The sequence below is a fragment of the Coffea arabica genome, unplaced genomic scaffold (assembly GCF_036785885.1).
Source record: "Coffea arabica cultivar ET-39 unplaced genomic scaffold, Coffea Arabica ET-39 HiFi ptg000200l, whole genome shotgun sequence".
Lineage (NCBI taxonomy): Eukaryota > Viridiplantae > Streptophyta > Magnoliopsida > Gentianales > Rubiaceae > Coffea > Coffea arabica.
In genome coordinates, this window is record NW_027266262.1 from 178,339 (window position 1) to 204,639 (window position 26,301).

The 26,301-nt window shown below is 43.1% G+C and overlaps 1 protein-coding gene across 1 annotated transcript; it reads right to left on the reverse strand.

Moving 5' to 3' along the window:
• Positions 1 to 471: 471 nt before the first annotated feature.
• LOC140032837 (uncharacterized) lies at positions 472 to 23,350 on the reverse strand. The gene is made up of 6 exons (XM_072073626.1): positions 22,353 to 23,350; positions 21,947 to 22,247; positions 20,443 to 21,853; positions 19,558 to 20,307; positions 11,539 to 12,271; positions 472 to 2,824 (listed from the first exon to the last, which is right to left on the reverse strand). The coding sequence occupies exons 1-6, from the start codon at positions 23,303 to 23,305 to the stop codon at positions 472 to 474; spliced, it is 6,501 nt and encodes a 2,166-aa protein (XP_071929727.1). The 5' UTR covers positions 23,306 to 23,350.
• Positions 23,351 to 26,301: the final 2,951 nt, after the last annotated feature.

A 26,301-nucleotide genomic window follows, 5' to 3' on the forward strand; every position in this document is an offset into this window, starting at 1 on the left:
TTTTCATTTTTTTTATTTGAATCCTTACCTTTCCCGCGAACGTGACGCGGGCACGTCATAAGGCCAAGAGAGCTCCCAGAAGTTTCAGAATTTTCTGATCGTGAGCATCCTGCACATCACCACGCGGGCACGTCATGATGGCAGGAGAGCTCCCAGAATTTTCAGAAATTCCTGATCGTGAACGTCCTGCACATCACCACGCGGGCACGTCATGATGGCAGGAGAGCTCCCAGAAGTTTCAGAATTTCCTGATCGTGAGCATCCTGCACATCACCACGCGGGCACGTCATAACTGAAGGTCGCCTACAAACCAGCAAAAACGAAAACTAACACCCAAAATCAGTCAAGTTGAAGGAAAACAGATTCAAACAATGACAGGAAACCAATAAACAATTAAAAGAAACAATTGGGTTGCCTCCCAATGAGCGCTTTTCTTTAATGTCTTTGGCTAGACATTGTCCAAAAATTTCCTTAAACTAAGCAAGTAGGATCCTCCAAGTGCATCACCTCCACCCGTTCAGTTGGAGCCCCTTCATAATACGGTTTGAGACGATGACCATTCACTACAAATTTCTTCTCAACTTTCAAACTTTGGATCTCGACTGCACCATAATGGAAGACATTAGTCACAACAAAAGGGCCAATCCAACGAGAACGTAATTTACCTGGAAATAACTGCAATTTGGAGTGGTATAGCAGAACTTTTTGCCCACACTCGAAAGTCTTCCTTGAGATCTGTTGGTCATGAAAAATTTTATTTTTCTCCTTATAAATTACCGCATTCTCATAAGCTTCATTGCGAATCTCCTCCAACTCCTGTAATTGTAACTTCCTGTGGATTCCGCCCTCCTCAATATCCATATTGCATTGCTTAACTGCCCAAAATGCTTTATGCTCGAACTCTACTGGAAGATGACACGGCTTACCAAATACCAACCTATAGGGAGACATCCCTATAGGTGTCTTGTATGCCGTCCGATAGGCCCAAAGTGCGTCCTCCAACCTGTGGCTCCAATCTTTCCTATCAGGGCGCACCATTTTCTCCAAGATGGACTTAATCTCCCGATTCGACACCTCCGCTTGACCATTGGTCTGAGGGTGGTATGACGTTGAGACCCTGTGGAGTACACCATACTTGCGAAACAACGCAGCTATGGTTTTGTTGCAAAAGTGCGTTCCCCTGTCACTGACAATAGCTCTTGGCATTCCAAATCGCACAAAAATATTAGACCTGATAAAATCTGCAACCACTTTCGAGTCATTAGTTCGAGTGGCCTTAGCCTCCACCCATTTAGACACATAATCAACTGCCAGCAAAATATACAGAAAATCAAATGAAGTAGGAAAAGGCCCCATGAAATCTATACCCCAGACATCAAAAATTTCTACAAAAATCATCGGGACTTGGGGCATATGATCTTTACGGGCTATATTACCTACCCTTTGACAGCGATCACATGACTTACAAAACACATAGGCATTCTTAAACAATGAAGGCCAATAAAATCCACTTTCTAAAACCTTATGAGCAGTTCTCTTGGGTCCAAAATGACCTCCACAGGCAAAAGTATGACAAAAAGTTAAAATCGATTGAAATTCCATTTCACTTACACATCTCCTCATCACCTGATCTGCACATCTCTTCCATAAGTATGGGTCATCCCAGATGAAATACTTGGCGTCGCTCTTCAATTTATCCCTCTTCGATTTTTGCCAACCTGCAGGAAAATTACCAGTTACCAAATAATTGACTAAATCAGCATACCAAGGCAACTGAGAATTTAAAGAAAATAAGTGCTCTTCAGGGAATGCATCCCTCAATGGTTCATTATCATCTCCAACGGGTATACGACTCAGATGGTCAGCTACTAAATTCTCTGAGCCTCTTTTATCCCTTATTTCCAGGTCAAATTCCTGTAGTAGCAATATCCACCTGATGAGCCTCGGTTTTGCATCTTTCTTGGTCATCAGGTACCTTAATGCTGCATGATCAGAAAATACAATCACTTTAGCACCTAACAGATATGACCTGAACTTTTCTAGAGCAAAAATTACTGCAAGAAGCTCCTTCTCAGTGGTGGAGTAATTCAACTGGGCTCCATTCAATGCTCGGGATGCATAGTAGATGACGTGAGCTGCCTTCCCTACTCTTTGCCCCAGTACAGCCCCAACAGCATGATCACTGGCATCGCACATGATCTCAAATGGCAACCTCCAATCGGGGGGCTGGATGATTGGGGGTGAAGTCAACAATTCCTTCAGCTTGTCAAAGGCTCTCTCACACTTGTCATCAAACTCGAAGGCTACATCCTTTTGCAAGAGTTGGAACAACGGGGCCCCAATTTTTGAAAAATCCTTGATGAACCTTCGATAAAAACCTGCATGCCCAAGAAAAGAACGCACCTCCCGCACATTTGCGGGGTAAGGTAATGCAGAAATAACGTCTATTTTAGCTCTGTCAACTTCAATGCCCTTAGATGATACAATATGACCCAGGACTATCCCGTGTTCAACCATAAAATGACATTTTTCCCAATTAAGCACGAGATTAGTCTCTATACACCTTATCAGGATCAATTTCAGGTTATCTAGACACGTATCAAAACTATCACCATATACACTGAAATCATCCATGAAAACTTCAATAATTTTCTCCACATATTCAGAAAAAATACTTACCATACATCGTTGGAAAGTCGCAGGTGCATTGCACAACCCAAATGGCATTCGTCTGTAGGCAAAGGTCCCGAACGAGCACGTGAAGGTTGTCTTCTCTTGATCCTCTGGGGCAATTGCTATCTGAAAGTATCCTGAAAATCCATCCAAAAAGCAATAATAAGCCTTACCAGCTAAACGTTCAACCATTTGGTCAATGAAAGGGAGAGGGAAGTGGTCCTTTTTAGTGACGGCGTTCAGCCTACGGTAGTCTATACACTGCCTCCATCCAGTGGGTTTGCGCACTGGCACGAGCTCACCCGTTTGGTTGGCTTCTACCGTTACTCCTGCCTTCTTCGGGACTACCTGAACCGGACTCACCCAAGGGCTATCAGATATTGCAAAGATGATCCCCACATCTAGCAGTTTTAGAATCTCTTTCTTTACAACTTCCATCATGAGGGGGTTGAGCCTTCTTTGAGCCTGCCTAACAGGTTTGGCATCGTCTTCTAGCCTAATCCGGTGCATACAGATGGCCGGGCTTATCCCCTTAATGTCTGCGATTGTCCAGCCTATCGCCTCTTTATGCTCCCGAAGGACTCGGATCAATTTCTCTTCCTGGATTTTTGACAGTGCCGACGAGATAATCACCGGGAGTGTCTCATTATCACCCAAATATGCATATCTCAGGTGCTCTGGTAGAGGTTTCAACTCCAGTACAGGTGCCTGCACCACAGATGGCAATACCCTCTGATGAGGCTCGGGAGTAAAAATAGGTAAGACTTCATACCTTTTCCTGGTGGTCTGCAATGAGTGTAATGCACCTATTGTGCATTTTAAATCCTCACTCCACTCCACCTGAGGAGTTGTCTCCAACTCGAGGTGCTTGGTTAAAGCCACCTCCAACTCATCCCTGCCATCAGTTTCAAACACTTCCTGCACTACAGGATCAATAGCACTCACAGAGAAAACTGAGCTAAAGTTGGAGTTCGAGGGGTATTTCATAGTATCAAAAATATTAAAATGCACAATTTCCCCATCAAACTCCATGGACAAGGTACCCTTATTAACATCAATTTTCGTCTGTGCAGTGCTCATAAAAGGTCTACCCAATAACAAAGGTGAGGGATCAGGGGAGTGATCATCATCCATATCCAGTACATAAAAATCAGCTGGAAACACCAAATCATTAACTTTTACCAATACATCTTCAACCAACCCATCAGGATATGCATTAGTTCGGTCAGCTAATTGAATGATAATTCCAGTTTCTTTTAATGGACCTAATTTTAGAGAAGCATAGATAGACTTAGGCATGACATTAATTGATGCTCCCAGATCCAACATGGCCCTTCTGATCACAGTATTACCTATCCTACAGGGAATAGTAAACATACCTGGGTCCCCGCACTTTGGTGGGAGCTTTCTCTGCAGGACCGCTGACACATTCTCCCCAACAATAACCCGTTCATCTCCTCTCAATCGCCTTCGGTTGACACACAAGTCCCTTAGGAACTTGGCATATTTTGGTACTTGTTTGATGGCGTCTAAGAGGGGGATATTTATCTCAACCTTGCGAAAAACCTCCAAGATTTCCCTCTTCTTATCCTGCTTCTTTGATTTTTCCAACCTGCTAGGAAAAGGAGGCGGGTTAGTCCTAACTGTAATTGTTGGGTCAGGAAGTACCTGTGGATCTGCACCATTGCTGTCCTCCCTTTCGAGCTCACTTTCGATCTTCTCTTCATCCTTGTCCTTGGGGATCACAGGCTCAGGCCCTTGAACTTCCTTGCCACTCCTCAAGGTCATGGCGCTCACATTCTTCGGGTTCAACTCAGGTTGAGATGGCAATTTACCTTGATTTTGGGCATCCAAGCGGTTGATTGTTGTGGCCAGTTGACTTATCTGATTCCTTATGTCCTGCATTTCGGAGTCCGTCCTTTGCTGATGTTGCATAATGGTTGCCTCCGTCCTTTGCTGATTTTGCATAATAGTTGCCTCTGTCCTTTGCTGATTTTGCGCCATGGTTGTCATCATTTGTTTCATCATCTCCTCCATAGATGAACCGGATTGAGGGGGCGGAGGTGGTCGGGGTTGGTATTGCTGCTGGTACCCTGGTGGCTTATTTGGCACAAAGCTAGACTGCCTGTTCGGTGTAAAGTTGGGTTGCCTATTCCCTCCATAACTGAGGTTGGGATGATCTCTCCACCCGGGGTTGTAGGTGCTTGAGTAAGGGTCGTACTGCTTCCTTGGCGCGGGCGCGTGGTCAGCCATGTTCACCTGTTCTGCAGTTTCTTCCTGAATCATTGGGCACATGTCTGCAGAGTGGCCTATACCAGTGCAAATCCCGCATACCCTGGCTTGTGATGCATTTCTCACAGCCTGTTGCCTAACAAAAGCAGTCAACTCATTTAGCTGCTGCTGCACAGAGGGTGTCTCTATCTCATTCACCCTACGTATTGGAACATCCTCTCTTGTACTGAATTGCTGTGAGTTCTCTGCCATCCCCTCTATTAACTCCCGTGCTTCCTGAGGGGTTTTGTTCACCAGTGCCCCTCCACTTGCAGCATCAATGATGCTCCTGTCTCTAAAAATGAGTCTCTCATAAAAATATTGTATGATCAACTGCTCACTTATTTGGTGTTAGGGGCACCTGCGCAACAAGTTCTTATACAGTTCCCAATACTCGTAAAGTGACTCCCCTGGATGCTGTTTGATCCCACAAATTTCTTTCCTTAGACTTGCAGCCCTGGATGCAGGAAAATATTTATCCAAAAATTTTTTCATCAATTGGCCCCACGTGGTGATGCTACCTGGTGACAGGTAGTACAGCCAGTCCTTCGCAGAATCTTTCAAGGAGAAGGGGAATGCCCTCATTTTTATCTGCTCTTCTGTGATTTCCGGGGGTTTCATACTGTTGCAAACAACATCAAACTCCTGCAGATGCTTATACGGCTCTTCACCTGGTAAACCATGAAAAGAGGGTAAAAGCTGAATCAGACCAGATTTTAGTTCAAATGGAATGTTGTCATTTAAAGCGGGGAAAGTAATGCACAAAGGCTGCTGAGTTAAATCAGGAGCAGCCAACTCCCTTAATGTTTGTGCATTAGCCATGGTTCCTTCCTCCTGGTCAGAGTCACTTGAAGTGTCACCAAACGAATCTGTTGGTTCAACTTCTGACTCGGGTCTTTGAGATGTAGCCCTGGAGTGCTCTTCTCTGAGTTGTCTGGTTTCCTTTCTCGTTCTACGCGCGGTCTTCTCTATCTCGTGGTCAAAAATCAAATCACCTGTACGAGAAGATCGAGGCATACACTAGAAGAAGACCAGAAAATTAGGACAAAATTGAATTTAAAAAGAAACAAATAATAACGCCAGTCCCCGGCAACGGCGCCAAAAATTGACAGGTCGTCAGCCTGTGCAATAATAATAATAAAAATAGAACCTATCTACCACCAAAAGCAGTCAATAATTAATCCTAGGTACTGGAGCAGGGACTCTAGGTGTGCAATGGGTTACTTGATTCACCCTATTCCCGAAGAGTTTGCTTAACCCGATATACCAGAATTCATTAATTGACAAAAATTACTAAATAGTAGACAGTGGCAAGTAGGGTCGTCTCCTCAGGGACTGGAGATATCTGTCTCTTTCAAAGTCCAATTGATAAAGGGGGATTTCACCGGAATGCAACTAAAAACAATTAAACAATTTAACTAAAAATGAATAAATAACTAGCGCAAATATAGCAGGAATTTAATCAGGAATAAATAAATTCTAGTCAAGGATACAACTACTCAGGCACAGTCCATTTATCCGATCATTGATGCAGGAGAGGTTCACTTAATGTATTAATAGGCTAGTTATAGTCTGACAACCAATTTTTCCTTAAGTTATAGGTGACCAAGGTACGACCATTAATCACCCCTAACCAGAAAAGTACTCCTAGGTACGACCGTAGGAATTAATTTTCTAATTGCATTAATAACCAGAAAAACCTAGCCCTAATCAATAACACGCTACGAGGGTTATTTAAATTAGATTGCACATTCCTCTAATGTGTAAACACACCAGTTGCCACTAATATTAATCAATCAAACAATTACGGATTTAATTGACTAAATTGGCACGAGATTAATAAATCAAGTTGAACATCGGGCCCTTGACATCCAATTAATAAAATAATCCCATGAAAATTAAATCAGACAACATGCAAATATTAATAGATAAAGGAACACGTGAAAACTAATTAGATCTCACAGATTTTCGGGACTGCGCCGTCGAGTTGACCCTTGACTAGATGAAAGACTTAGCCACGCCGCATAATTAAATCACCACACGAGTTAATAAATTGCGAAGGCATCGTTTTGTACTAAGAAATAAGGAATGAAGGAGGTTTTCCCCGTTGGGGAATATTGTCAAGCACCTGGCGTGTGTCAGAGGCCAGTCCAAGGAAAAGAAAGAAAAAAACTAAACTAAAGACTAGGCTAAAAAGCTAAACTAAAAGCGGTCCCTCGCCTCTGTACGTTAGCTCCCTATTTAAAGCCAAAGGAAAGATATCCAGTGGTCCCCACCAATTGGACACAAGCTGCCGAATTCATCTCCTTGTTTTGAGCCTCTGCGCGGTCCCCACCAATTGGCCACAAGCTGCCGAATTACTTCTTGTTCCTAAGGCTTTGTACGTTGCCTTTACTAGCTCTTGTAGCTCTTGTGGTCCCAGCCAATTGAGGCTTTCTGCTGGAGTCTCCCAAATTTGCATCCAAAAGTCCCTCTTTTTGTAGTTATCTGCTCCACTCCTGGAATTGGGTCCAGATATCAAATATGAGTAAATATCAGCAATTAACACAATATTTGTCCGGGATAGAAGGGGAAATTAATAATAAAATTACTAACAAATTATACCCTATCAATTCCCCCCACACCTAAATCATGCTTGCCCTCAAGCATGGGAAAAGTGGACAGACCCAAAAATCATATATCGGTCATCACTCTAATCTACCACATTGCCAAGAGATTCAAGAGAAAATCATATGTCGGGCACTAGTAGTTAAAATCCGAGAAACATCCCCCCAGTTAGCCTCTACCGCACACTCCTTCAATTTCCAAATTAACTAGTCTAAGGAAAAGGAATGACACACAGCATTTATCAGCTAATGGTCCAAATATTCACACAAGTCCCCATATTGAGTCCATAAACCAGCAAGCTTCCCTATTATGTATTCTCTCTTCTTTTTTTTTTTTCCTTTTTTTTTCTTTTTTTTTTTTTAAAGCACATAATAATATTTGACACACGAAAACTTAGTCTCTAGCCGCCGGAGCCTTTTGACGCGAACTCCAACATTTTTAGATGAAGGAGCCCGGTTACTCAGCTCCTACCGCTATGCAACCACGTACTCATATTAAGTACCACCTTTTGACGCGAGAATCGACACTTTTAGGTACAGATTTCCGGTTACTCGGTAGTAGCCAATAGAGGAGTACAGTCAAGCTTATTCACAGCTAATCAAAGCAGAAACGCAAAATAACAGCGCTAACAACTAAACATAGGGGCAGCTCGCCTCATTATTGCCAAACATGGAGAACTGGAGTCAATATTGGACCAGTTCACATTAAAATGCCAACAGTCATTCCCAATGCTTAGAAAAGTTAACACGGAAATCAAAAGAACCAAGCAGTCCGATATTCACCAAGGAGACATCTCGAATCCAACCACACTAACCCGATACATTATACTTAAAAAGAACTTGGCAAAAGTAGAACTAGAGTCAATAAACCAAATAATTTTTTTGTTTTGTTTTGTTTTTTTTTTTTGGTTTTTTTTTTGGTTTTTTTTTTTTTGTTTACTAAATTGTCACATAGGATTAAAACTAGAATTAATAGTCACAAAGAAAGAAAAATAAACAACTAGAATTAAAACTAAAAACTAATAAAACTAGAAACTATTAAAAACTAAGAACTAAAACTGAAAACTAAAAATTACTAAGAAATAAAAACTACTAAAAACGGAAAACACCAGCACCACTTTAGACCCATTCCCCCCACACCTATAGGACACATTGTCCTCAATGTGACAAATAGAAAGCAAAAGTGAGAGGGAAAAGGACCAAACTTCCCTGAAATCGGGTCAAAACAGTAGCGGCGCGCGACTCCAGCGTGGATGGCGGCGGCTCGGGTGGATGGCGGACGCGGACTGGGCAGCGGCGGCGGCGCTCGCGTCGGCGTGCTGGCAGCTTGGGCTGGTGTGGCCTTGGGAGGCAGCGGCGTGCTGGCAGATGGGAGAAAGGGATGGCGCGGCTGAGCTCAGTAGCTGCACGTGAGGGAGATGGCGGCGACGATGGATCTGCTGGGTGAGAGGGGGAATGGGTCTACTGGTTGCGGCGGCTGCTACGCGCGGTTGTGGGTCGGCTGCGGTGAGAAAGAGCTGGTGGGTCGGCGGCGCAGGCTTGTGGCGACTGGTGGAGCTCGATGCGAGGGGGACAGCGGCGGCGGTGGCAGTAAATGGAAGCGTGGCGGCATGCGCAGAGAGCAGGGGAGCAGCAAAACAGCGGAGAAGAAAGAAAAAGGGAAAGAAAGAAGAAGAAAGAAAGAAAAAGAAAGGAAAGAAAGAGAAGAAAAGAAGGAAAAAAAAAAAAGAAATTTTTTTTTATTTTTAATTTATTATTACTAATATTATTATATATATATTTTATTTATTTATTTTTTTTTATTTTTATTCTTTTTTTTTGTTTTGTTATTATTTGAATAACTGAAATAATAATAATAGTTTTTCTATATTTTTTTCATTTTTTTTATTTGAATCCTTACCTTTCCCGCGAACGTGACGCGGGCACGTCATAAGGCCAAGAGAGCTCCCAGAAGTTTCAGAATTTTCTGATCGTGAGCATCCTGCACATCACCACGCGGGCACGTCATGATGGCAGGAGAGCTCCCAGAATTTTCAGAAATTCCTGATCGTGAACGTCCTGCACATCACCACGCGGGCACGTCATGATGGCAGGAGAGCTCCCAGAAGTTTCAGAATTTCCTGATCGTGAGCATCCTGCACATCACCACGCGGGCACGTCATAACTGAAGGTCGCCTACAAACCAGCAAAAACGAAAACTAACACCCAAAATCAGTCAAGTTGAAGGAAAACAGATTCAAACAATGACAGGAAACCAATAAACAATTAAAAGAAACAATTGGGTTGCCTCCCAATGAGCGCTTTTCTTTAATGTCTTTGGCTAGACATTGTCCAAAAATTTCCTTAAACTAAGCAAGTAGGATCCTCCAAGTGCATCACCTCCACCCGTTCAGTTGGAGCCCCTTCATAATACGGTTTGAGACGATGACCATTCACTACAAATTTCTTCTCAACTTTCAAACTTTGGATCTCGACTGCACCATAATGGAAGACATTAGTCACAACAAAAGGGCCAATCCAACGAGAACGTAATTTACCTGGAAATAACTGCAATTTGGAGTGGTATAGCAGAACTTTTTGCCCACACTCGAAAGTCTTCCTTGAGATCTGTTGGTCATGAAAAATTTTATTTTTCTCCTTATAAATTACCGCATTCTCATAAGCTTCATTGCGAATCTCCTCCAACTCCTGTAATTGTAACTTCCTGTGGATTCCGCCCTCCTCAATATCCATATTGCATTGCTTAACTGCCCAAAATGCTTTATGCTCGAACTCTACTGGAAGATGACACGGCTTACCAAATACCAACCTATAGGGAGACATCCCTATAGGTGTCTTGTATGCCGTCCGATAGGCCCAAAGTGCGTCCTCCAACCTGTGGCTCCAATCTTTCCTATCAGGGCGCACCATTTTCTCCAAGATGGACTTAATCTCCCGATTCGACACCTCCGCTTGACCATTGGTCTGAGGGTGGTATGACGTTGAGACCCTGTGGAGTACACCATACTTGCGAAACAACGCAGCTATGGTTTTGTTGCAAAAGTGCGTTCCCCTGTCACTGACAATAGCTCTTGGCATTCCAAATCGCACAAAAATATTAGACCTGATAAAATCTGCAACCACTTTCGAGTCATTAGTTCGAGTGGCCTTAGCCTCCACCCATTTAGACACATAATCAACTGCCAGCAAAATATACAGAAAATCAAATGAAGTAGGAAAAGGCCCCATGAAATCTATACCCCAGACATCAAAAATTTCTACAAAAATCATCGGGACTTGGGGCATATGATCTTTACGGGCTATATTACCTACCCTTTGACAGCGATCACATGACTTACAAAACACATAGGCATCCTTAAACAATGAAGGCCAATAAAATCCACTTTCTAAAACCTTATGAGCAGTTCTCTTGGGTCCAAAATGACCTCCACAGGCAAAAGTATGACAAAAAGTTAAAATCGATTGAAATTCCATTTCACTTACACATCTCCTCATCACCTGATCTGCACATCTCTTCCATAAGTATGGGTCATCCCAGATGAAATACTTGGCGTCGCTCTTCAATTTATCCCTCTTCGATTTTTGCCAACCTGCAGGAAAATTACCAGTTACCAAATAATTGACTAAATCAGCATACCAAGGCAACTGAGAATTTAAAGAAAATAAGTGCTCTTCAGGGAATGCATCCCTCAATGGTTCATTATCATCTCCAACGGGTATACGACTCAGATGGTCAGCTACTAAATTCTCTGAGCCTCTTTTATCCCTTATTTCCAGGTCAAATTCCTGTAGTAGCAATATCCACCTGATGAGCCTCGGTTTTGCATCTTTCTTGGTCATCAGGTACCTTAATGCTGCATGATCAGAAAATACAATCACTTTAGCACCTAACAGATATGACCTGAACTTTTCTAGAGCAAAAATTACTGCAAGAAGCTCCTTCTCAGTGGTGGAGTAATTCAACTGGGCTCCATTCAATGCTCGGGATGCATAGTAGATGACGTGAGCTGCCTTCCCTACTCTTTGCCCCAGTACAGCCCCAACAGCATGATCACTGGCATCGCACATGATCTCAAATGGCAACCTCCAATCGGGGGGCTGGATGATTGGGGGTGAAGTCAACAATTCCTTCAGCTTGTCAAAGGCTCTCTCACACTTGTCATCAAACTCGAAGGCTACATCCTTTTGCAAGAGTTGGAACAACGGGGCCCCAATTTTTGAAAAATCCTTGATGAACCTTCGATAAAAACCTGCATGCCCAAGAAAAGAACGCACCTCCCGCACATTTGCGGGGTAAGGTAATGCAGAAATAACGTCTATTTTAGCTCTGTCAACTTCAATGCCCTTAGATGATACAATATGACCCAGGACTATCCCGTGTTCAACCATAAAATGACATTTTTCCCAATTAAGCACGAGATTAGTCTCTATACACCTTATCAGGATCAATTTCAGGTTATCTAGACACGTATCAAAACTATCACCATATACACTGAAATCATCCATGAAAACTTCAATAATTTTCTCCACATATTCAGAAAAAATACTTACCATACATCGTTGGAAAGTCGCAGGTGCATTGCACAACCCAAATGGCATTCGTCTGTAGGCAAAGGTCCCGAACGAGCACGTGAAGGTTGTCTTCTCTTGATCCTCTGGGGCAATTGCTATCTGAAAGTATCCTGAAAATCCATCCAAAAAGCAATAATAAGCCTTACCAGCTAAACGTTCAACCATTTGGTCAATGAAAGGGAGAGGGAAGTGGTCCTTTTTAGTGACGGCGTTCAGCCTACGGTAGTCTATACACTGCCTCCATCCAGTGGGTTTGCGCACTGGCACGAGCTCACCCGTTTGGTTGGCTTCTACCGTTACTCCTGCCTTCTTCGGGACTACCTGAACCGGACTCACCCAAGGGCTATCAGATATTGCAAAGATGATCCCCACATCTAGCAGTTTTAGAATCTCTTTCTTTACAACTTCCATCATGAGGGGGTTGAGCCTTCTTTGAGCCTGCCTAACAGGTTTGGCATCGTCTTCTAGCCTAATCCGGTGCATACAGATGGCCGGGCTTATCCCCTTAATGTCTGCGATTGTCCAGCCTATCGCCTCTTTATGCTCCCGAAGGACTCGGATCAATTTCTCTTCCTGGATTTTTGACAGTGCCGACGAGATAATCACCGGGAGTGTCTCATTATCACCCAAATATGCATATCTCAGGTGCTCTGGTAGAGGTTTCAACTCCAGTACAGGTGCCTGCACCACAGATGGCAATACCCTCTGATGAGGCTCGGGAGTAAAAATAGGTAAGACTTCATACCTTTTCCTGGTGGTCTGCAATGAGTGTAATGCACCTATTGTGCATTTTAAATCCTCACTCCACTCCACCTGAGGAGTTGTCTCCAACTCGAGGTGCTTGGTTAAAGCCACCTCCAACTCATCCCTGCCATCAGTTTCAAACACTTCCTGCACTACAGGATCAATAGCACTCACAGAGAAAACTGAGCTAAAGTTGGAGTTCGAGGGGTATTTCATAGTATCAAAAATATTAAAATGCACAATTTCCCCATCAAACTCCATGGACAAGGTACCCTTATTAACATCAATTTTCGTCTGTGCAGTGCTCATAAAAGGTCTACCCAATAACAAAGGTGAGGGATCAGGGGAGTGATCATCATCCATATCCAGTACATAAAAATCAGCTGGAAACACCAAATCATTAACTTTTACCAATACATCTTCAACCAACCCATCAGGATATGCATTAGTTCGGTCAGCTAATTGAATGATAATTCCAGTTTCTTTTAATGGACCTAATTTTAGAGAAGCATAGATAGACTTAGGCATGACATTAATTGATGCTCCCAGATCCAACATGGCCCTTCTGATCACAGTATTACCTATCCTACAGGGAATAGTAAACATACCTGGGTCCCCGCACTTTGGTGGGAGCTTTCTCTGCAGGACCGCTGACACATTCTCCCCAACAATAACCCGTTCATCTCCTCTCAATCGCCTTCGGTTGACACACAAGTCCCTTAGGAACTTGGCATATTTTGGTACTTGTTTGATGGCGTCTAAGAGGGGGATATTTATCTCAACCTTGCGAAAAACCTCCAAGATTTCCCTCTTCTTATCCTGCTTCTTTGATTTTTCCAACCTGCTAGGAAAAGGAGGCGGGTTAGTCCTAACTGTAATTGTTGGGTCAGGAAGTACCTGTGGATCTGCACCATTGCTGTCCTCCCTTTCGAGCTCACTTTCGATCTTCTCTTCATCCTTGTCCTTGGGGATCACAGGCTCAGGCCCTTGAACTTCCTTGCCACTCCTCAAGGTCATGGCGCTCACATTCTTCGGGTTCAACTCAGGTTGAGATGGCAATTTACCTTGATTTTGGGCATCCAAGCGGTTGATTGTTGTGGCCAGTTGACTTATCTGATTCCTTATGTCCTGCATTTCGGAGTCCGTCCTTTGCTGATGTTGCATAATGGTTGCCTCCGTCCTTTGCTGATTTTGCATAATAGTTGCCTCTGTCCTTTGCTGATTTTGCGCCATGGTTGTCATCATTTGTTTCATCATCTCCTCCATAGATGAACCGGATTGAGGGGGCGGAGGTGGTCGGGGTTGGTATTGCTGCTGGTACCCTGGTGGCTTATTTGGCACAAAGCTAGACTGCCTGTTCGGTGTAAAGTTGGGTTGCCTATTCCCTCCATAACTGAGGTTGGGATGATCTCTCCACCCGGGGTTGTAGGTGCTTGAGTAAGGGTCGTACTGCTTCCTTGGCGCGGGCGCGTGGTCAGCCATGTTCACCTGTTCTGCAGTTTCTTCCTGAATCATTGGGCACATGTCTGCAGAGTGGCCTATACCAGTGCAAATCCCGCATACCCTGGCTTGTGATGCATTTCTCACAGCCTGTTGCCTAACAAAAGCAGTCAACTCATTTAGCTGCTGCTGCACAGAGGGTGTCTCTATCTCATTCACCCTACGTATTGGAACATCCTCTCTTGTACTGAATTGCTGTGAGTTCTCTGCCATCCCCTCTATTAACTCCCGTGCTTCCTGAGGGGTTTTGTTCACCAGTGCCCCTCCACTTGCAGCATCAATGATGCTCCTGTCTCTAAAAATGAGTCTCTCATAAAAATATTGTATGATCAACTGCTCACTTATTTGGTGTTAGGGGCACCTGCGCAACAAGTTCTTATACAGTTCCCAATACTCGTAAAGTGACTCCCCTGGATGCTGTTTGATCCCACAAATTTCTTTCCTTAGACTTGCAGCCCTGGATGCAGGAAAATATTTATCCAAAAATTTTTTCATCAATTGGCCCCACGTGGTGATGCTACCTGGTGACAGGTAGTACAGCCAGTCCTTCGCAGAATCTTTCAAGGAGAAGGGGAATGCCCTCATTTTTATCTGCTCTTCTGTGATTTCCGGGGGTTTCATACTGTTGCAAACAACATCAAACTCCTGCAGATGCTTATACGGCTCTTCACCTGGTAAACCATGAAAAGAGGGTAAAAGCTGAATCAGACCAGATTTTAGTTCAAATGGAATGTTGTCATTTAAAGCGGGGAAAGTAATGCACAAAGGCTGCTGAGTTAAATCAGGAGCAGCCAACTCCCTTAATGTTTGTGCATTAGCCATGGTTCCTTCCTCCTGGTCAGAGTCACTTGAAGTGTCACCAAACGAATCTGTTGGTTCAACTTCTGACTCGGGTCTTTGAGATGTAGCCCTGGAGTGCTCTTCTCTGAGTTGTCTGGTTTCCTTTCTCGTTCTACGCGCGGTCTTCTCTATCTCGTGGTCAAAAATCAAATCACCTGTACGAGAAGATCGAGGCATACACTAGAAGAAGACCAGAAAATTAGGACAAAATTGAATTTAAAAAGAAACAAATAATAACGCCAGTCCCCGGCAACGGCGCCAAAAATTGACAGGTCGTCAGCCTGTGCAATAATAATAATAAAAATAGAACCTATCTACCACCAAAAGCAGTCAATAATTAATCCTAGGTACTGGAGCAGGGACTCTAGGTGTGCAATGGGTTACTTGATTCACCCTATTCCCGAAGAGTTTGCTTAACCCGATATACCAGAATTCATTAATTGACAAAAATTACTAAATAGTAGACAGTGGCAAGTAGGGTCGTCTCCTCAGGGACTGGAGATATCTGTCTCTTTCAAAGTCCAATTGATAAAGGGGGATTTCACCGGAATGCAACTAAAAACAATTAAACAATTTAACTAAAAATGAATAAATAACTAGCGCAAATATAGCAGGAATTTAATCAGGAATAAATAAATTCTAGTCAAGGATACAACTACTCAGGCACAGTCCATTTATCCGATCATTGATGCAGGAGAGGTTCACTTAATGTATTAATAGGCTAGTTATAGTCTGACAACCAATTTTTCCTTAAGTTATAGGTGACCAAGGTACGACCATTAATCACCCCTAACCAGAAAAGTACTCCTAGGTACGACCGTAGGAATTAATTTTCTAATTGCATTAATAACCAGAAAAACCTAGCCCTAATCAATAACACGCTACGAGGGTTATTTAAATTAGATTGCACATTCCTCTAATGTGTAAACACACCAGTTGCCACTAATATTAATCAATCAAACAATTACGGATTTAATTGACTAAATTGGCACGAGATTAATAAATCAAGTTGAACATCGGGCCCTTGACATCCAATTAATAAAATAATCCCATGAAAATTAAATCAGACAACATGCAAATATTAATAGATAAAGGAACACGTGAAAACTAATTAGATCTCACAGATTTTCGGGACTGCGCCGTCGAGTTGACCCTTGACTAGATGAAAGACTTAGCCACGCCGCATAATTAAATCACCACACGAGTTAATAAATTGCGAAGGCATCGTTTTGTACTAAGAAATAAGGAATGAAGGAGGTTTTCCCCGTTGGGGAATATTGTCAAGCACCTGGCGTGTGTCAGAGGCCAGTCCAAGGAAAAGAAAGAAAAAAACTAAACTAAAGACTAGGCTAAAAAGCTAAACTAAAAGCGGTCCCTCGCCTCTGTACGTTAGCTCCCTATTTAAAGCCAAAGGAAAGATATCCAGTGGTCCCCACCAATTGGACACAAGCTGCCGAATTCATCTCCTTGTTTTGAGCCTCTGCGCGGTCCCCACCAATTGGCCACAAGCTGCCGAATTACTTCTTGTTCCTAAGGCTTTGTACGTTGCCTTTACTAGCTCTTGTAGCTCTTGTGGTCCCAGCCAATTGAGGCTTTCTGCTGGAGTCTCCCAAATTTGCATCCAAAAGTCCCTCTTTTTGTAGTTATCTGCTCCACTCCTGGAATTGGGTCCAGATATCAAATATGAGTAAATATCAGCAATTAACACAATATTTGTCCGGGATAGAAGGGGAAATTAATAATAAAATTACTAACAAATTATACCCTATCAATTCCCCCCACACCTAAATCATGCTTGCCCTCAAGCATGGGAAAAGTGGACAGACCCAAAAATCATATATCGGTCATCACTCTAATCTACCACATTGCCAAGAGATTCAAGAGAAAATCATATGTCGGGCACTAGTAGTTAAAATCCGAGAAACATCCCCCCAGTTAGCCTCTACCGCACACTCCTTCAATTTCCAAATTAACTAGTCTAAGGAAAAGGAATGACACACAGCATTTATCAGCTAATGGTCCAAATATTCACACAAGTCCCCATATTGAGTCCATAAACCAGCAAGCTTCCCTATTATGTATTCTCTCTTCTTTTTTTTTTTTCCTTTTTTTTTCTTTTTTTTTTTTTTAAAGCACATAATAATATTTGACACACGAAAACTTAGTCTCTAGCCGCCGGAGCCTTTTGACGCGAACTCCAACATTTTTAGATGAAGGAGCCCGGTTACTCAGCTCCTACCGCTATGCAACCACGTACTCATATTAAGTACCACCTTTTGACGCGAGAATCGACACTTTTAGGTACAGATTTCCGGTTACTCGGTAGTAGCCAATAGAGGAGTACAGTCAAGCTTATTCACAGCTAATCAAAGCAGAAACGCAAAATAACAGCGCTAACAACTAAACATAGGGGCAGCTCGCCTCATTATTGCCAAACATGGAGAACTGGAGTCAATATTGGACCAGTTCACATTAAAATGCCAACAGTCATTCCCAATGCTTAGAAAAGTTAACACGGAAATCAAAAGAACCAAGCAGTCCGATATTCACCAAGGAGACATCTCGAATCCAACCACACTAACCCGATACATTATACTTAAAAAGAACTTGGCAAAAGTAGAACTAGAGTCAATAAACCAAATAATTTTTTTGTTTTGTTTTGTTTTGTTTTTTTGGTTTTTTTTTTGGTTTTTTTTTTTTTGTTTACTAAATTGTCACATAGGATTAAAACTAGAATTAATAGTCACAAAGAAAGAAAAATAAACAACTAGAATTAAAACTAAAAACTAATAAAACTAGAAACTATTAAAAACTAAGAACTAAAACTGAAAACTAAAAATTACTAAGAAATAAAAACTACTAAAAACGGAAAACACCAGCACCACTTTAGACCCATTCCCCCCACACCTATAGGACACATTGTCCTCAATGTGACAAATAGAAAGCAAAAGTGAGAGGGAAAAGGACCAAACTTCCCTGAAATCGGGTCAAAACAGTAGCGGCGCGCGACTCCAGCGTGGATGGCGGCGGCTCGGGTGGATGGCGGACGCGGACTGGGCAGCGGCGGCGGCGCTCGCGTCGGCGTGCTGGCAGCTTGGGCTGGTGTGGCCTTGGGAGGCAGCGGCGTGCTGGCAGATGGGAGAAAGGGATGGCGCGGCTGAGCTCAGTAGCTGCACGTGAGGGAGATGGCGGCGACGATGGATCTGCTGGGTGAGAGGGGGAATGGGTCTACTGGTTGCGGCGGCTGCTACGCGCGGTTGTGGGTCGGCTGCGGTGAGAAAGAGCTGGTGGGTCGGCGGCGCAGGCTTGTGGCGACTGGTGGAGCTCGATGCGAGGGGGACAGCGGCGGCGGTGGCAGTAAATGGAAGCGTGGCGGCATGCGCAGAGAGCAGGGGAGCAGCAAAACAGCGGAGAAGAAAGAAAAAGGGAAAGAAAGAAGAAGAAAGAAAGAAAAAGAAAGGAAAGAAAGAGAAGAAAAGAAGGAAAAAAAAAAAAGAAATTTTTTTTTATTTTTAATTTATTATTACTAATATTATTATATATATATTTTATTTATTTTTTTTTTTTATTTTTATTCTTTTTTTTTGTTTTGTTATTATTTGAATAACTGAAATAATAATAATAGTTTTTCTATATTTTTTTCATTTTTTTTATTTGAATCCTTACCTTTCCCGCGAACGTGACGCGGGCACGTCATAAGGCCAAGAGAGCTCCCAGAAGTTTCAGAATTTTCTGATCGTGAGCATCCTGCACATCACCACGCGGGCACGTCATGATGGCAGGAGAGCTCCCAGAATTTTCAGAAATTCCTGATCGTGAACGTCCTGCACATCACCACGCGGGCACGTCATGATGGCAGGAGAGCTCCCAGAAGTTTCAGAATTTCCTGATCGTGAGCATCCTGCACATCACCACGCGGGCACGTCATAACTGAAGGTCGCCTACAAACCAGCAAAAACGAAAACTAACACCCAAAATCAGTCAAGTTGAAGGAAAACAGATTCAAACAATGACAGGAAACCAATAAACAATTAAAAGAAACAATTGGGTTGCCTCCCAATGAGCGCTTTTCTTTAATGTCTTTGGCTAGACATTGTCCAAAAATTTCCTTAAACTAAGCAAGTAGGATCCTCCAAGTGCATCACCTCCACCCGTTCAGTTGGAGCCCCTTCATAATACGGTTTGAGACGATGACCATTCACTACAAATTTCTTCTCAGCTTTCAAACTTTGGATCTCGACTGCACCATAATGGAAGACATTAGTCACAACAAAAGGGCCAATCCAACGAGAACGTAATTTACCTGGAAATAACTGCAATTTGGAGTGGTATAGCAGAACTTTTTGCCCACACTCGAAAGTCTTCCTTGAGATCTGTTGGTCATGAAAAATTTTATTTTTCTCCTTATAAATTACCGCATTCTCATAAGCTTCATTGCGAATCTCCTCCAACTCCTGTAATTGTAACTTCCTGTGGATTCCGCCCTCCTCAATATCCATATTGCATTGCTTAACTGCCCAAAATGCTTTATGCTCGAACTCTACTGGAAGATGACACGGCTTACCAAATACCAACCTATAGGGAGACATCCCTATAGGTGTCTTGTATGCCGTCCGATAGGCCCAAAGTGCGTCCTCCAACCTGTGGCTCCAATCTTTCCTATCAGGGCGCACCATTTTCTCCAAGATGGACTTAATCTCCCGATTCGACACCTCCGCTTGACCATTGGTCTGAGGGTGGTATGACGTTGAGACCCTGTGGAGTACACCATACTTGCGAAACAACGCAGCTATGGTTTTGTTGCAAAAGTGCGTTCCCCTGTCACTGACAATAGCTCTTGGCATTCCAAATCGCACAAAAATATTAGACCTGATAAAATCTGCAACCACTTTCGAGTCATTAGTTCGAGTGGCCTTAGCCTCCACCCATTTAGACACATAATCAACTGCCAGCAAAATATACAGAAAATCAAATGAAGTAGGAAAAGGCCCCATGAAATCTATACCCCAGACATCAAAAATTTCTACAAAAATCATCGGGACTTGGGGCATATGATCTTTACGGGCTATATTACCTACCCTTTGACAGCGATCACATGACTTACAAAACACATAGGCATCCTTAAACAATGAAGGCCAATAAAATCCACTTTCTAAAACCTTATGAGCAGTTCTCTTGGGTCCAAAATGACCTCCACAGGCAAAAGTATGACAAAAAGTTAAAATCGATTGAAATTCCATTTCACTTACACATCTCCTCATCACCTGATCTGCACATCTCTTCCATAAGTATGGGTCATCCCAGATGAAATACTTGGCGTCGCTCTTCAATTTATCCCTCTTCGATTTTTGCCAACCTGCAGGAAAATTACCAGTTACCAAATAATTGACTAAATCAGCATACCAAGGCAACTGAGAATTTAAAGAAAATAAGTGCTCTTCAGGGAATGCATCCCTCAATGGTTCATTATCATCTCCAACGGGTATACGACTCAGATGGTCAGCTACTAAATTCTCTGAGCCTCTTTTATCCCTTATTTCCAGGTCAAATTCCTGTAGTAGCAATATCCACCTGATGAGCCTCGGTTTTGCATCTTTCTTGGTCATCAGGTACCTTAATGCTGCATGATCAGAAAATACAATCACTTTAGCACCTAACAGATATGACCTGAACTTTTCTAGAGCAAAAATTACTGCAAGAAGCTCCTTCTCAGTGGTGGAGTAATTCAACTGGGCTCCATTCAATGCTCGGGATGCATAGTAGATGACGTGAGCTGCCTTCCCTACTCTTTGCCCCAGTACAGCCCCAACAGCATGATCACTGGCATCGCACATGATCTCAAATGGCAACCTCCAATCGGGGGGCTGGATGATTGGGGGTGAAGTCAACAATTCCTTCAGCTTGTCAAAGGCTCTCTCACACTTGTCATCAAACTCGAAGGCTACATCCTTTTGCAAGAGTTGGAACAACGGGGCCCCAATTTTTGAAAAATCCTTGATGAACCTTCGATAAAAACCTGCATGCCCAAGAAAAGAACGCACCTCCCGCACATTTGCGGGGTAAGGTAATGCAGAAATAACGTCTATTTTAGCTCTGTCAACTTCAATGCCCTTAGATGATACAATATGACCCAGGACTATCCCGTGTTCAACCATAAAATGACATTTTTCCCAATTAAGCACGAGATTAGTCTCTATACACCTTATCAGGATCAATTTCAGGTTATCTAGACACGTATCAAAACTATCACCATATACACTGAAATCATCCATGAAAACTTCAATAATTTTCTCCACATATTCAGAAAAAATACTTACCATACATCGTTGGAAAGTCGCAGGTGCATTGCACAACCCAAATGGCATTCGTCTGTAGGCAAAGGTCCCGAACGGGCACGTGAAGGTTGTCTTCTCTTGATCCTCTGGGGCAATTGCTATCTGAAAGTATCCTGAAAATCCATCCAAAAAGCAATAATAAGCCTTACCAGCTAAACGTTCAACCATTTGGTCAATGAAAGGGAGAGGGAAGTGGTCCTTTTTAGTGACGGCGTTCAGCCTACGGTAGTCTATACACTGCCTCCATCCAGTGGGTTTGCGCACTGGCACGAGCTCACCCGTTTGGTTGGCTTCTACCGTTACTCCTGCCTTCTTCGGGACTACCTGAACCGGACTCACCCAAGGGCTATCAGATATTGCAAAGATGATCCCCACATCTAGCAGTTTTAGAATCTCTTTCTTTACAACTTCCATCATGAGGGGGTTGAGCCTTCTTTGAGCCTGCCTAACAGGTTTGGCATCGTCTTCTAGCCTAATCCGGTGCATACAGATGGCCGGGCTTATCCCCTTAATGTCTGCGATTGTCCAGCCTATCGCCTCTTTATGCTCCCGAAGGACTCGGATCAATTTCTCTTCCTGGATTTTTGACAGTGCCGACGAGATAATCACCGGGAGTGTCTCATTATCACCCAAATATGCATATCTCAGGTGCTCTGGTAGAGGTTTCAACTCCAGTACAGGTGCCTGCACCACAGATGGCAATACCCTCTGATGAGGCTCGGGAGTAAAAATAGGTAAGACTTCATACCTTTTCCTGGTGGTCTGCAATGAGTGTAATGCACCTATTGTGCATTTTAAATCCTCACTCCACTCCACCTGAGGAGTTGTCTCCAACTCGAGGTGCTTGGTTAAAGCCACCTCCAACTCATCCCTGCCATCAGTTTCAAACACTTCCTGCACTACAGGATCAATAGCACTCACAGAGAAAACTGAGCTAAAGTTGGAGTTCGAGGGGTATTTCATAGTATCAAAAATATTAAAATGCACAATTTCCCCATCAAACTCCATGGACAAGGTACCCTTATTAACATCAATTTTCGTCTGTGCAGTGCTCATAAAAGGTCTACCCAATAACAAAGGTGAGGGATCAGGGGAGTGATCATCATCCATATCCAGTACATAAAAATCAGCTGGAAACACCAAATCATTAACTTTTACCAATACATCTTCAACCAACCCATCAGGATATGCATTAGTTCGGTCAGCTAATTGAATGATAATTCCAGTTTCTTTTAATGGACCTAATTTTAGAGAAGCATAGATAGACTTAGGCATGACATTAATTGATGCTCCCAGATCCAACATGGCCCTTCTGATCACAGTATTACCTATCCTACAGGGAATAGTAAACATACCTGGGTCCCCGCACTTTGGTGGGAGCTTTCTCTGCAGGACCGCTGACACATTCTCCCCAACAATAACCCGTTCATCTCCTCTCAATCGCCTTCGGTTGACACACAAGTCCCTTAGGAACTTGGCATATTTTGGTACTTGTTTGATGGCGTCTAAGAGGGGGATATTTATCTCAACCTTGCGAAAAACCTCCAAGATTTCCCTCTTCTTATCCTGCTTCTTTGATTTTTCCAACCTGCTAGGAAAAGGAGGCGGGTTAGTCCTAACTGTAATTGTTGGGTCAGGAAGTACCTGTGGATCTGCACCATTGCTGTCCTCCCTTTCGAGCTCACTTTCGATCTTCTCTTCATCCTTGTCCTTGGGGATCACAGGCTCAGGCCCTTGAACTTCCTTGCCACTCCTCAAGGTCATGGCGCTCACATTCTTCGGGTTCAACTCAGGTTGAGATGGCAATTTACCTTGATTTTGGGCATCCAAGCGGTTGATTGTTGTGGCCAGTTGACTTATCTGATTCCTTATGTCCTGCATTTCGGAGTCCGTCCTTTGCTGATGTTGCATAATGGTTGCCTCCGTCCTTTGCTGATTTTGCATAATAGTTGCCTCTGTCCTTTGCTGATTTTGCGCCATGGTTGTCATCATTTGTTTCATCATCTCCTCCATAGATGAACCGGATTGAGGGGGCGGAGGTGGTCGGGGTTGGTATTGCTGCTGGTACCCTGGTGGCTTATTTGGCACAAAGCTAGACTGCCTGTTCGGTGTAAAGTTGGGTTGCCTATTCCCTCCATAACTGAGGTTGGGATGATCTCTCCACCCGGGGTTGTAGGTGCTTGAGTAAGGGTCGTACTGCTTCCTTGGCGCGGGCGCGTGGTCAGCCATGTTCACCTGTTCTGCAGTTTCTTCCTGAATCATTGGGCACATGTCTGCAGAGTGGCCTATACCAGTGCAAATCCCGCATACCCTGGCTTGTGATGCATTTCTCACAGCCTGTTGCCTAACAAAAGCAGTCAACTCATTTAGCTGCTGCTGCACAGAGGGTGTCTCTATCTCATTCACCCTACGTATTGGAACATCCTCTCTTGTACTGAATTGCTGTGAGTTCTCTGCCATCCCCTCTATTAACTCCCGTGCTTCCTGAGGGGTTTTGTTCACCAGTGCCCCTCCACTTGCAGCATCAATGATGCTCCTGTCTCTAAAAATGAGTCTCTCATAAAAATATTGTATGATCAACTGCTCACTTATTTGGTGTTAGGGGCACCTGCGCAACAAGTTCTTATACAGTTCCCAATACTCGTAAAGTGACTCCCCTGGATGCTGTTTGATCCCACAAATTTCTTTCCTTAGACTTGCAGCCCTGGATGCAGGAAAATATTTATCCAAAAATTTTTTCATCAATTGGCCCCACGTGGTGATGCTACCTGGTGACAGGTAGTACAGCCAGTCCTTCGCAGAATCTTTCAAGGAGAAGGGGAATGCCCTCATTTTTATCTGCTCTTCTGTGATTTCCGGGGGTTTCATACTGTTGCAAACAACATCAAACTCCTGCAGATGCTTATACGGCTCTTCACCTGGTAAACCATGAAAAGAGGGTAAAAGCTGAATCAGACCAGATTTTAGTTCAAATGGAATGTTGTCATTTAAAGCGGGGAAAGTAATGCACAAAGGCTGCTGAGTTAAATCAGGAGCAGCCAACTCCCTTAATGTTTGTGCATTAGCCATGGTTCCTTCCTCCTGGTCAGAGTCACTTGAAGTGTCACCAAACGAATCTGTTGGTTCAACTTCTGACTCGGGTCTTTGAGATGTAGCCCTGGAGTGCTCTTCTCTGAGTTGTCTGGTTTCCTTTCTCGTTCTACGCGCGGTCTTCTCTATCTCGTGGTCAAAAATCAAATCACCTGTACGAGAAGATCGAGGCATACACTAGAAGAAGACCAGAAAATTAGGACAAAATTGAATTTAAAAAGAAACAAATAATAACGCCAGTCCCCGGCAACGGCGCCAAAAATTGACAGGTCGTCAGCCTGTGCAATAATAATAATAAAAATAGAACCTATCTACCACCAAAAGCAGTCAATAATTAATCCTAGGTACTGGAGCAGGGACTCTAGGTGTGCAATGGGTTACTTGATTCACCCTATTCCCGAAGAGTTTGCTTAACCCGATATACCAGAATTCATTAATTGACAAAAATTACTAAATAGTAGACAGTGGCAAGTAGGGTCGTCTCCTCAGGGACTGGAGATATCTGTCTCTTTCAAAGTCCAATTGATAAAGGGGGATTTCACCGGAATGCAACTAAAAACAATTAAACAATTTAACTAAAAATGAATAAATAACTAGCGCAAATATAGCAGGAATTTAATCAGGAATAAATAAATTCTAGTCAAGGATACAACTACTCAGGCACAGTCCATTTATCCGATCATTGATGCAGGAGAGGTTCACTTAATGTATTAATAGGCTAGTTATAGTCTGACAACCAATTTTTCCTTAAGTTATAGGTGACCAAGGTACGACCATTAATCACCCCTAACCAGAAAAGTACTCCTAGGTACGACCGTAGGAATTAATTTTCTAATTGCATTAATAACCAGAAAAACCTAGCCCTAATCAATAACACGCTACGAGGGTTATTTAAATTAGATTGCACATTCCTCTAATGTGTAAACACACCAGTTGCCACTAATATTAATCAATCAAACAATTACGGATTTAATTGACTAAATTGGCACGAGATTAATAAATCAAGTTGAACATCGGGCCCTTGACATCCAATTAATAAAATAATCCCATGAAAATTAAATCAGACAACATGCAAATATTAATAGATAAAGGAACACGTGAAAACTAATTAGATCTCACAGATTTTCGGGACTGCGCCGTCGAGTTGACCCTTGACTAGATGAAAGACTTAGCCACGCCGCATAATTAAATCACCACACGAGTTAATAAATTGCGAAGGCATCGTTTTGTACTAAGAAATAAGGAATGAAGGAGGTTTTCCCCGTTGGGGAATATTGTCAAGCACCTGGCGTGTGTCAGAGGCCAGTCCAAGGAAAAGAAAGAAAAAAACTAAACTAAAGACTAGGCTAAAAAGCTAAACTAAAAGCGGTCCCTCGCCTCTGTACGTTAGCTCCCTATTTAAAGCCAAAGGAAAGATATCCAGTGGTCCCCACCAATTGGACACAAGCTGCCGAATTCATCTCCTTGTTTTGAGCCTCTGCGCGGTCCCCACCAATTGGCCACAAGCTGCCGAATTACTTCTTGTTCCTAAGGCTTTGTACGTTGCCTTTACTAGCTCTTGTAGCTCTTGTGGTCCCAGCCAATTGAGGCTTTCTGCTGGAGTCTCCCAAATTTGCATCCAAAAGTCCCTCTTTTTGTAGTTATCTGCTCCACTCCTGGAATTGGGTCCA

What these genes read in the sequence shown, in the direction of transcription:
- LOC140032837 (XM_072073626.1), bottom strand. Translation starts at nt 23,305, where the DNA reads ATGACCTTGAGGAGTGGCAAGGAAGTTCAAGGGCCTGAGCCTGTGATC. An exon ending in CTCAAGGAAGACTTTCGAGT is followed by an intron (nt 12,272 to 19,557) that starts GTGGGCAAAAAG and finishes TTGAACGTTTAG; the next exon opens with CTGGTAAGGCTTATTATTGC. An exon ending in GCTCACGTCATCTACTATGC is followed by an intron (nt 2,825 to 11,538) that starts ATCCCGAGCATT and finishes TTATTGCTTTTT; the next exon opens with GGATGGATTTTCAGGATACT.